Source organism: Leopardus geoffroyi, chromosome B3 (genome assembly GCF_018350155.1).
Source record: "Leopardus geoffroyi isolate Oge1 chromosome B3, O.geoffroyi_Oge1_pat1.0, whole genome shotgun sequence".
Classification (NCBI taxonomy): Eukaryota; Metazoa; Chordata; class Mammalia; order Carnivora; family Felidae; genus Leopardus; species Leopardus geoffroyi.
Genome location: NC_059337.1, coordinates 17,640,319 through 17,652,931, shown reverse-complemented (window position 1 = coordinate 17,652,931; position 12,613 = coordinate 17,640,319). Strand labels below are relative to the sequence as shown.

Sequence of the window (12,613 nt, the reverse complement as noted above, 5' to 3'; positions counted from 1 at the left end):
GCGCTGACAATGCAGAGCCTGCCTGGGATTCTCTCTCTCTCCCTCCCCCACCTCTGAACATACATACATTTGGGAGGGGGGGGCGGGGAATAGACTGTTTCCCAGGTCAGTAGCCTCTCTGGATTAATCCTGGGCCCAGTGACAGGGTGAAGCTGGGTTTGGGCCCCTCCTTCATCCAGCTTTCGTATTAAGGGTTCAGTCCACTACTTGAGTGCTTTACAGTGGCAGACATTAAACATCTCCATAAAAGAATAACATAATTTTATGTGACCTGTCTCCAAGAAATCCAAAGCCCACTGTAATGAATCAGTTGAAGAAGGGCAAAGGAAAATGGTTTTTACTCATAGATTGTAGACGAGAAAACCACCCCTGGAAGGATCTCATGTGGCCATGGGTCGAGACCCTAGAACAGCCATTCCTGCGACCGGCCAAGCACACAGAGCCTCCTGGTTGATAGCTGTATTTTATACATAATTCACGCACTGCCATTCTATCAGCGGACCACTTCGTTTTACTTTCCCTTTAGCCTGTGTGGTGTTTTCCTCGTTGTCCTGGATACCAGGAGATCCAGATCGAGCTTGGAGTCCCCACAGAGCCCCATGTTAGCCCACACTGTTTTCATGTGTAGTCCCATTTGTCCTTGATCCTGATTTTCCTAATCATCACTGACTAACCCATTGTTGGGCTGCCACAGCCCACCTCAGATCCTTTTAGAAAGAGAGTAAGGTCATGACGACATTAATTTCATATTAAAAAAAAAAAAAATCCTGTTCTTGAGTTGAGAAGCAGGCTTAAAGGCGTTGCAAGCACTCCTCACTTAAAGCTGTTTGTAAATCGGTTGATAAGAGTATCACAATAGGAGCTGATGGTTAGAGGGATCAAGGTCATCCCTTTTTGACCTTCCGTGGAGAAAATGTGGAGCCTCCTTTGTTTCTGCTCTAGGCTAGGTGGGAATGAGAATTCCAGCTCTGCTGGCCATAGGCTGCCCAGAAGAGTCCCTATGCTCAGGGTCAGGCCCCCCAACCACAGCAGCCCACACAAAGCACCCCTCTGCCTTTGCTGTCCCTTAGAAAACACAGATGGGCAGCGTGCCCAGACTGCCCCCGACACAAGGCTACATTGGAAAGTTCCTCAACCATCGGAGCTCTCGCTGCTGCTTGTTGAGTCCTCAGTGCCTTAGACGCTCCTAAATTGGCATTGGAGTCTGGAGGGTGCAGAACCGTGGTCTGAGCAGACTGTCCTGGCCTGACACTGGCGTTTTGCCAGAGCCTCAATAGAGGCGGGACAACCATGAGTTTATGGGTGGAGGGCTGGCAAAGGAGGGGAAGGCCAAACCTACCACATAAATGCAGCGTGACCATGAACGGGTGGAAAGAGCGATGGTCAGGAATGGTTGGCGAGACTGCACTGGCTCAGGAAGGACCCGACGAGGTGGCTGTGTTCCACAGCCACGGAAAGGGCCATGAAAAGGCAGCTCAAAAGGCTTAGCTTTTCAAAGGGTCTGGATCTCTTGCTCTGTCCAACTCTGAAATAGGCGAGTCCAGCTTTTATACAAAGAGCTGGCTGTCCGCTTTAGAGAAGGAAGCCGTGACCCATACGTGGGTGCACAGCAGGATTCCGCACACCAGCACGTCCTGCTGATGTGTTTGTTCTCTAAATATTTGTGTTGCAGTTGTCCTGGTGAAAGATGGTGGTAGCTTGCTCCAAGACAGTGGCCAGGGGCTGGAGCAAGGTCGTGGGGGAGTCGAGGGATGCTGATAAGGATGTAGAACCCACGGCACGTGGCAACTCAGAGGTGAGGAGTGAGGGAGACGACGATGACACCCACACTTTCAAGGCTGGCCCTCCGCAGACACTCGGGGAGAGCTTTGCAAACGGGGTCTCTCTCCAGAGTCCCCGGGCCCCCTTTCTTCCTCATCTCACACGTCCCTCGTCCTGGGGCCCCTGATCCCACCTTATCTGTCCCTTTGCCGAGGGAGGCATCCCTCCCACCCATGCAGCAATCCTGGGGATTCAGTATTAGTGGTCCTCCAGGTAAGGGAGTTGCAGGGGTGCAAGTGTGCAAGCATGCACGTGAGAGGGAGGGAGAGAGAGCAAGAGTGAGAGAGAAGGGGGATCATAGTGTGCTTCCTCAAACACCTCCCAGTCCTGCCTGAGACCCCAGCACCAGCACCCCCTTCCCCGGACCTGTGCCCACATGGCCAACTCCCCATCCTGCCGTTCTCAACTCACATGTCACCTCACAGGGGCCTTCACTGACCAAGTGCCCTCTCCCACCACTGACACCCCCCCACTTTTCTTCCTCCGTCGCCCCATCTTCTTTTCTCTTCCACAGCTCTTATCAGTTGTTATCACACGTTCATTTACAAAATCTCTCAATGTCTGGCTCCCCCACTACACTGGAGGCCCCTGAGGGCAAGGCCCAGGCCTGGCCACTCTGCTCTGTCCCTGAGGTGGACACAGGTCGGCATATCACCAGTGCTCTGCAAACAGCTGCTGCGGGAATGAGTAGATATGGAGATCTCGGGCCTAGTGAGGACAAGGCTGGTGCCCGAGTGGCTTGGGGAACGCCCACCCACACGTGCCCCTGTTTCCGTAGGAAAATGCTCCCTGATGAACTGTGTTTCGATTTGTCCTTTCAGTTCCGCCAAGGTCATCATTTAAGTAAATCACTTCTGCCTGCCTTGTAAAGATGCGTCTGTGAAGGCGCATTTGTGTTTTTTCTAAACGTTGAAGGCATCTTTCCTGACATCTTTTTTTTCTTGGCACCAGCCTTGAGAATTGACGTGTAAACAGAGCCACAGTTCATGAGCATCAGGGTAGCTTCTCCGCCACGGACATGCTGTCGCATCAGATAATGTGTAAAAGAAGAGTAGTGGTTTTAGGTTGTGGGAATTAGAGTCGTTGTTAAAAATCTTACCTTTCTGTGGCTTTGTTTTTCATTCCCCATAAAGACAAAATACTTGGACTAGCACGACGAGCTTGGCATGACCCTTACCAGGCATGAAAGTCTGTCTTTGTCAGTTTTCCATCATCGAGCCCTGTGGCCTTGCCACTGAGGTGGCTCTTTGCCACATGGCCTCTGTGAATAAGTAGGATTTATCCCGTCAGCACATCCATTGTCTGAAATTCCCTGATAGGAATTATGGTCCAATTCCAGGACTGAAGGCTGGGGGGCTGGGGGTTGATGGGTGAAGGGAGGGCTAAGGCACCCCAATCCAGTTCTTCAGAGGTACTGGCCATGCAAATAAATGGCCTTGAGAAATGACTGCAGGTTTTCAGAGATTCCTGCCCAAACCGGAAAATATGCTTCTTTTTGGGGATATAGCTGTCATGGTTTTCTTTCTTTCTTTCTTTCTTTTTTTAATGTTTTATTGACTTATTTTTTGAGAGAGAGAGGGGGAGAGAGAGAATCCCAAGCTACTAGCACAGAGCCTGACACGAGGCTCAAACTCACAAACTGTGAGATCATGACCTGAGCTAAAATCCAGAGTCTGAAACTTAGCTGACCGAGCCACCCAGGTACCCCTGTCGTGGTTTTCTAAAGCCAGAGTACACGGAGTCAGCGAACCTCTACCCCGCAGCTGTCCCCGGGCCACCCCTACAGCCACACTGGGAAGGGTGTGAGTTCTTGGGCACATGGGTAGGCCAGAGCTAGGAAGACACCAACTGGTGGCTCCTGTCCCAGCTGCCTTGCCTCCCAGGCCCCTCAGAAACCTAGCTTGCAAAACTCAGTCATGTCAAAAATAAGTTTTCAGTTTCACATCAGGTGCTTACAGTTGTGTCGTAACTTGCCCTGGCTTTAGGAATGACTGCTAAGGGAAGCAGTGCACAGCGAGCAGCACTCTTGCGGCTACCAAACCTGCCTAGATTTTGAGGGCGAGGCTTCGTGACACGGCACCCCCCGCGAAGCGTCCTTACCAGAGGTGTCAGTTGCTGACAGATCCCTGGACCCTGTGGTCCAACCGTGTCTTCAGGCTCCGTATAAGAACTTCCTCAGTTGAACTGTTTGTCCTCTTGTCTGATCGTTCATTCATCTAGCAAATATCGCCCCTACTCACGTGCCAGGGAATGTTCCGGAACCTGGGGCACGAAGGCGAGCAACACCAATGTGGCCCCTCTGGGGACAGCTTGCAGGCCAGTGTGGAAGCGGGTGCTACCTCTTGTCTTTCTGCAGGGGGTGGAAAGCTTCTTGTTTGGTATTTAAGGAATAATAGAAACACAAATGACTTCTCCCAACCCCTGCAGATAAAATCAAAGAGCGTAACAGCAATATAACAGTTCCCCAAAATTCATCTGGATCCTGGAAATTCCAGGGTTTTTGTCCACTTAGAGAAAAATGAGAAGCACCCTGTACAGGCTGATTTCAAATAGGAGTGCACTGGCCTTGGAAGAAGAATCTGGAGAGCACAAAATACCTTTTATTTATGCTATAGAATATTCCACCACCGGGATTTGGGATTCTTCACTTAGTTCAGAGAGTTGTTTAAAATGCCGGGCTCCCGGTAGGTTTAAATAACATTTATTGACTTTGTCTCTGACAGTGTCCATATTTTTAACAAAAGAATCGAAATAACCTGTTTCACACAAAAATGCTTAAGCAAATTTAGCTAAGAGCAGCAGAGCACTGAAAAATTCAATTTATGTTTCTTAGGTAAATACACAACTATGTAAAACATTTCCTAGTAAGGTCAGTAAGGGGGTTATTTCACTATTTAAAATTTTCTGAATCAGGCTCCTGGCTCTGAGCTGTCAGCACAGAGCTGACGCCAGGCTCGAACCCACAAACTGCGAGATCATGACCTGAGCTGAAGTCGAACGCTTAACTGACTGAGGCACCCGGGCGCCCCTCACTATTTTAAAAAGGTAGCTCTTGAAAACTATTCCAGCTAGTAGGTGAACCATTCTTTCCTGATGTGGTGCCTGGTATGGTGTCCCTGGGCACTGTCATCTAAAGGAGATTAGGTAGGGGCTGAGGACCCATTTCCCTCTCCTAGTTGGCATCCCTTTACATCTCTTCTTGCTTCAGCTAGAACTGGGGGCAAATCTCCTTAAGGAGGATAAGTAGCCTTAAAAAAAAACAAAATCTATTAATGCCAGGAAGAGAAGAATCTTGACTGCCAGGGTCTAGGGAGTAGGGACGGGGATGGGCTGACCTCTCTCTGGGCCTGATTATTGATTATGACCTTCTCTCCTACCTCCAGTCTCCCTACACACATTTTCCCCAGGGACAATGACCAGCACACAAGGTCTGGAATGGAGGTGGTTAGTAGAACCAGTGAGAATTGGTATAAGCACCGTCAATTGCCCTGTCCTTGTACCTAGAAATCTGAAAAAGTTAGCTAATAGTATGTTTTTCCCTAGAGAATGAGGGGCCAGAGAGAAGCTTTAGTAACCCAAAGGGTAGGATGGATATCCCTCCTGAGTTCTGGATTTCGGAGTCCCTCTGTTAAGGCAGGGTAAACCGAGACCTCAGACCATCTCAAATAATGATTATAATGTCAGTAAAATGCTAATGTCTCAGTGAATGAACTAACGCCGAGACATCAGCTCATCTCAAAATGAGCTGCAAGGGAGGTACTCGTAGATATGTAAACAGAGAAGGCAGATGAGTTTAAAATGAGACCTGATCTTTCACACGGAGTTAAGGTATTTCTGGCCATGTAGGGGAAAATGAAGTCTGTCCTGGCAAGAACGTTAGCCCTGGACAGCGGCCTCTCACTGCCAAGCATGAATGAGGGGAAAGCCTGCTTGCTTCCTGTTTTCTGTCCCTGCCTGAGCACCTTCCTTGCTGGACCCTGCCTGGAGACGCCCCCAGGCTTCCAGCAGCTGGGAGCCACGTGGGAGAGGAGGGCGGGAAGAGTTTACATCAAGTGTCCTGGGTGTTGGAAACCTGTCCCCAAAAGCAACACAGAACTTTCTCAGAGTTCCTTAAGTTTCCCAAGTTCACAGCAGTTTATCCATGGATTAAAGCAGAGCTGGCCCAAACCCATGGAAAGAGCAGCAGGCCAGGCCAGGGCCCCCAGTGTGGATTCCGAAAGCCTGTGGCTTATTTGGGTGGAGGGGGTGGGATTTTGGAGCATTTGGATTATATGCTAAATGGAATGACAGAACAAGTTTGCCACTTCCTTGGTGTTACATAATTCAACAAAGAGTGAAGGTCTGTTGTTTCAAAACAAAAACAAAAAACAACAAAAAAACCCCAAAACCCCATCCTATCTTCATCTAATAATACCTCTTTCCTCCAGAAGACAACCACATTCTCAGATTCCAGAACCACATTTTCAATTCCTCAGATTGAACCAAACATTCAGTCGGTTTTGATATTTTCCACATCTTTTAAAGACAAAGCATGTTGGCTGCTTGCATTTTAATTTTCCTGAAGACCTAAAAATGGTTGGCAGATCAGAATGAATAAACAGTCTTCAGTACAAAGTCCCCAAAGCCTCAGACTTTTTTTGACTCAAGCTGTTACCGTGTAGAAAAAACCAATTCAATATTGTAAAAATGTAAAGTATTTCAGATATGCAGAAAAGCATGAAGAATGTAACCAACACCTTTGAGTTCACTGTTCAATATAAGCAATAAAACATGTATGGGTCTATACAGTTGAAGTTCCCACTACTAGCCTTCCCCACCCCACCTCCGGATAACTGCTATCCTGAATTTGGTATCATTCCCACGTTGTCGTAATTATTTTACTATGTCTTTACTATTTTACTATTTACTAAATTAATTTACTAAAATTATTTTGCAATCTTGTTATACATGCTTAAGCTTCATATAAATTATATGTAATATGTATTTTAATAATATGTAATATATAATAATATATATAATGCATTCAACTGCAATTTGTTTTTTCTTCTCTATAATCATGAGATTCATCTATGTGGCTATATGCACATCAAAAATTTGTGTATCGTACATGTACCTACCCATTACTAAATATTGCCAAATTGTTCTAAAAGTGGTACCAATTTCAACATCCACTATCAATATATAAAAGAGTACTTGTTGCTTAACACCTGTGATAAAGCTTGGTATTATCATTATCAGACTATAATTCTTGCAATTTAAGAGCAAAGGAACAACGCCCTTGAAGTTTTAGTTTGCATTTCTGATCACTAGTGAACTTAGGTGTGTTTATCAGCCTCGTAGTTTTCAACTTCTTTGAATAATATCTTTTGATTATTTTCTATTGGTAGTTTGTTCTTTATGCGTCCTTAGTCCTAATCCCCTCTCGGTATTGTGCAAATATTTTCCCTCATTGTACTTTATACTTTCCCTCCTTGTACTTTATTTAAGGTGAATTTTGGTGCATAGATGTTTTGAATTTTAATACGGTTAAATCATATCAGTCTTTTACTTTTGATTTGCCTGGATCTTGTCTAAGAAATACTTCCCTATTGCAAGCTGATAAAGATAAACCTCTGCTATTTTCATCTAAAAGTTCCAAGTTTTCGTTTCACATTTAGTTCCTCCGTCTGTCTAGGATTGATTTTTGTGTTTGGTATGGGATAGGGACCCATTTTCTCCCATTTGGAAAGCCCATGACCCCAGTTCCATTTACCGACGAGTTCAGCTCTTTCCCCTAGACCCTTCAGGGCCACTTCTGTCATCTATCAAGTAGTGGACTCTCTGCCATGTTCTGACCTCTTTCTTTATCCCTGGATGAAAACCCCACTGTCCTAATTACTACAGTTTTATAAAAGGTACTGATACACAGTAAAGCAAGTTCCTCCACCTCATTCTATTTTAAGAATCATTTTGGCCATTTGGGGGCACAACTTGCATCTTTATTCTTTCCTTGAGTTTACCCTGGTCTGGTACAAGTAACCAAATGGTAGCTCAGTAAGCAGAAGGGAGAAATCAAGCCAAAGCTAGCCCTGGATAATACATAAGCTCAATATAGAAGTCCTAAGTAAATTAATTCCTAAGAAATTACTGTGTAGTAATGAATATAGAAAGCCCATATAAGATAGAGCATGTTTTTACCAAAAAACAAAATAAAACAAAAAGCAAACAAAAAAATTTAAAAACCTTCCTGAGCAAGGCTCATTTAAAAACCGAAACTAGAGACCATCCCTGGTCAATACCAATGTTCTTGCCTTTATTTTCTAAAAATGCTACTTTTTAAGAAATTTTTAAACCTGCCTACCCAAAAGGGGAGATTCAGGGATTTTTTTTTTTAATTTTTTAAATGTTTAGTGATATTTAAGAGAGAGAGAGTGTGAGCAGGGTGGGGGGGAGGTAGGGGCAGAGAGAGACAGAGAAAGAATCCGAAACAGGCTCCAGGCTCTGAGCTGTCAGCACAGAGCCTGACACATGGCTCGAACTCTAGAGCCATGAGATCATGACCTGAGCCGAAGTAGGACGCTTGATAGACTGAGCCACCTAGGTGCCTGCCCCTTAATGTTTATTTATTTTGAGAGAGAAAGAGAGGAGTTGGGGGAGAGGAGCAGAGAGAGGAAGAGTGAGAATCCCAGGCAGCCTCCAAGCGGTCAGCAAAGAGCCCGATGCGAGGCTCAAGCTCATGAACCGGGAGATCATGACCTGAGCTGGGATCAAGAGTTGGATGCTCCACCGACTGAGCCACCCAGGCGCCCCTATGCTTATAGTTTGCATATAGCTCATCATAGGGAGTTGTGTAAAATAGTGTTAAAACTTTGCATTTGTTTCCTGGATCCCTCAGAGCATCCAAATTGAAGTCCAGTCTGTCCCTGAGAAACCCTGAGAATGCACCAGTTCTGTCAAGCATGGGCCTGTGGATGAAGTATGCTTTATTTCACTCAAGGGAGACTTCATTTTCCTGCGAAATGCTCTCAGTGACATTTTTATAACCTCATGATTACTACTTGGTGTTCTGCAGTGTCTTCAGATTCAGACCCTCTTATATGGAGCACAGGACAAAAGGACTCTGGCCACCCAGCAGACAGTGGACGTCCTGTCCAAGTGAGTTGGCTTCCCCTTGCACTGTTTCCTTTGCCATTCAGATCTCAGAGGAAGCTGGTTCTGTAAGGTTCTGTGGAACTTTCCATGGAAAGTTTTACTAACTGACTTCCCATAACTCATAAACTATGCAACACCAGTGATTCCTTTGAAAGCCCAGCTGTCAAATATCCCCCTTGCCCAGATACTAAGAAAAGATTGGCTCTTGAATAATGGCAGAAACACACTGGGACTCTCCCTCCTACAGACCAGGGCCTGCGGGTCACCTCCCCTGCTGGCAGGCGAGGGCACAGTGCCCTGGCGTGGCCTGCTGGAGGCCTGCCTTTGGCTTCCCTTTGCTTTCAGCGTGCCTGTCAGGACGGCGGCCTGAGAGCCCTCTGACTTCACCTTGAAGGCTGGCCCCAGGTCTTTCCACTCCCTGCTGTGGAGAAGCCGCCCCTCACAGAGCCAGTGTGGCCCAGAGCCTGTGGGCTGACCGCCAAGGAAGGATCATGGAAGCACCGAAGGCGAGGAGACAGCCGGCAGGGGGCGCTCTCTCAGAGCCGCCGGCCCGAGCCGGAGGCAACGTTGAACCCTGAGCCCGCCAGGGCCTCCAGCCCAACCTTTGTGCTTGTGCCCTGCTCGCTGAGCCAGCTAAGCGTTGACCCTCTCAGCTCAGGGAGAAAATGGTCGCAAGGAATTAGAACACGGGAGAAAAAAACCTTGGGATTTAGGTTGCTGTGCCAGGATTCTCTTCTCCTTGGCCTTCCCTCCCCAGACTCCTTCGCCAGCTGTTAGCTCAGCAGCCCTTGGGCTTCTCTTCAGAGCAACAGTGGTCCGGGGGCAGCACGCTCACCCCACTTTCTGCTTGTTTGCAGGGCCCCTGAGGTGGCCGCGAAGACCCGTCAGGCCCCGAAAGCCAAACCGGCCTTCTGCACCGGCGTGCCGGGGAAGGTGCAGCCCAGCGCAGCGGACTGAGAGCCCCACCCCTCCCCCAAAGAAAGCTTGGGTCGGGCCCGGGTGCTGACATTTGGGGTGCAGTATAAACCTCTCCGACTAGAAGATGGGATTCGACAGATTTTCTGGGCTGTTTGCTCCAGCATGCAACAGAGATGTCGCGTTTTGACAGCGGATGCCCTCCAGGGTGATCTGGTGCTTCTGTAAAGCAGATTTCTTTTTCACCGTCCAAGTGGTTTCCCTTGCAACAAAACTTTCTACCCAGCAGCACGACTGTGGCTGAAAGGCTTCTCTTCAAAAGTTTCAAACTTCCTGTGTATGGAAGTGGACCCAACAGCTGGCCGTACCTATGTATGCCCCTCGCATAGATCTGGAGTCTGAGAGCAAATGCTGGCCAAAGCCCTTTCTTTCTTGTAGGAAGATAATAGGGATGCAGAATAAAATGCTAAGAAGAATCTCGGAGGTGCTGGGTTGGTATGTTTTTCAAATGCAGGCTGCCTCAGAGTTCTTGGAGCCTAGAGGGACGCGAGGAAGCTTCTCCTTACTCCTACAGCCACTGAACGTGGCTGAGCACCCTGCGTGCACCAGGCCAGTGCTACGAACTGGGGACCTGACAGTAAACAGGACACACTGTCCCCATCCTCTCAGACCTCGCCAGCCAACATGGATGCTAATTACTAAACATAAAGTGGCAGAACGAGTTGGTAACAGAGGGAAAGAGCCCAGTACAGCAGGGCAGGGAGTAATGGGAGTAAACGGGCTGGAGGTCAGGGGAGGCGGGTGTAAGGGAATGAAGACAGAGGAGTAGGGGTGAGGCCAGCGGGGAAGGGCTGCAGGAGAGGGCGGCTGACTCCTGGGGCCTCTACTCCAGGCAGGAGAAACATGGCTGCCCTCTGGAGGTTCTTTTTGGAGTCGGCACAGCCCTTGGCCTCCTGCTCTCCCAGCTATCTCCCCGGGTTCAGCATGTGAGGTAGGGAGGGTGGAGTGGACGAGCGGTCACATCCACAGTGGTCTTCAGTCTCCCGTGGGGGAGGCCATTGCCCCTTGAGAAGGGAAGAGCAGAGTGGGAAGTTTTGAGCACCTTTCTCCATGGTGTCCACAGGAGACTGGGTGCTGGAAGGAGGGAGAGTACACAGTGGGCAGGATGGGCTGTGGGCAGCATTGTTCCTTCTCCTTCCCACCCTCATCCCACGGACCGAGGCCCAGCAAGGCTGTAGGCTGGTGCTAAGATGCCAGCAGGATGCAACACGGGCCCCTTCTACTCCAGTGCCCAGTAGGAAACTCAAGGCTGCTCTGGTTCCATTTGTGCAGGGTGGAGAGAGAGAGGCAAGGTCCCTTGTCCCCCTTGGAAGCTATGGCAGCTGACCACACAGGCCACCCCCACTCGTACCCACTCATCCCAGGTGGGATGAAGGCCATGTGCAAGCTGGAGGCATGAGACACAGTCACTACTCACCGGGTATCCCATCTAGTCGGAAGACACAGGTTCCGACATGGATAGAAAAAGTATTTTTTTTTTAATTTTTTTTTCAACATTTATTTTTGGGACAGAGAGAGACAGAGCATGAACGGGGGAGGGGCAGAAAGAGAGGGAGACACAGAATCGGAAACAGGCTCCAGGCTCTGAGCCATCAGCCCAGAGCCTGACGCGGGGCTCGAACTCACGGACCGCGAGATCGTGACCTGGCTGAAGTCGGACGCTTAACCGACTGCGCCACCCAGGCGCCCCTAGAAAAAGTATTTTAAATATTTACCACATTGGAGTCTGCCAGGGACTGAATGTGTGTGTACCTCCAAAATTCATGAAGCCCTTATCCCCAATGTGAATGTATTAGGAGGTGGGGCCTCTGGGAGACGAGAGCCCCGTGAATGGGATTAGTGCCCTGATTAGAAGAGACACGAGACAGAAGATCGCTCTCTCCACCACGTTAGGTCACAGCAAGACCGTCTGCAAACCAGAGAGCCGCAACCGGGCGTCGAATCTACCAGCATCTTGATCCTTCCCTTCCAGCCTCCAGAACTGGGAGAGAGAGGCTGCTCATAGCAGCCTGAGCAGACAGCCCATGCTAGGCTTTGGGGGAAAAAGGTGAATTCTGATGTTACTTCTTCCTCTCTTTCTTGGAGGATAGTATCTTGCAATCACAGAAACTAAAATATATTTTTAAAAATTTAGACCCCACCCCAAGGGAAGAATGAATATAGGAATGTCCCACCCAAACGTCTCCCATCTAGTAAATGTGTGAACTTCAACACGAGAGGAAGACTATAGATATTCATGGGGAGGAGGTGATAAAAAGTTAGACAGGTAAGGGTACCTAATAACTATTCCTTTGTCTCATTCTACTGCAAGTTTTTCAAGCACCTAAGAAACAGCCAGGATTAACCACTCCGATTTGCACTCAAAGTAACCATTTTGGTGTGCAGAGGACGGTCCTGGTTTTAGCACTGAAACCATGTCCCGGGGGACCCCTCCATCCCAGGCAAAACAGGACGGCTGGTCACCCTACTGACACTAGCCTTCCAGGCTGTGATGACCACATTCTTACCACAAACTGTCCAGTCTATATTTGAATATGAGCCAGCTGGTTTTTGCTCTGTCTGCTACGCTTTGTAGTTTTGTGTTAACAGTATCAAGTTCTGATTTGGGTAAAGAGCCAGAACTTTCCATACATATTCTCCCCAGTGATTCCGTGCCACCATTAAAAAAAAAAAAAAATCATGCATG

The 12,613-nt window shown here is 48.2% G+C and overlaps 1 protein-coding gene across 9 annotated transcripts in view; it reads left to right on the top strand.

The window, feature by feature from the left end:
- Positions 1-10,343, top strand: part of TTC23 (tetratricopeptide repeat domain 23) — a 106,248-nt gene extending 95,905 nt beyond the window's left edge. For 5 of the 9 annotated variants that reach the window (XM_045448760.1, XM_045448762.1, XM_045448763.1 and 2 more), the window contains exons 10-11: positions 8,873-8,955; positions 9,810-10,343. In XM_045448760.1, coding sequence (XP_045304716.1) covers positions 8,873-8,955; positions 9,810-9,909 — 183 coding nt within the window. In that variant the 3' untranslated portion in view covers positions 9,910-10,343. Of the gene's footprint in view, positions 1-1,672; positions 1,796-3,806; positions 6,059-8,695; positions 8,777-8,872; positions 8,956-9,809 lie in introns of those variants that run through there. The other 4 variants (XR_006704457.1, XR_006704454.1, XR_006704455.1 and 1 more) reach the window with 4 other exon arrangements.
- Positions 10,344-12,613: the final 2,270 nt, after the last annotated feature.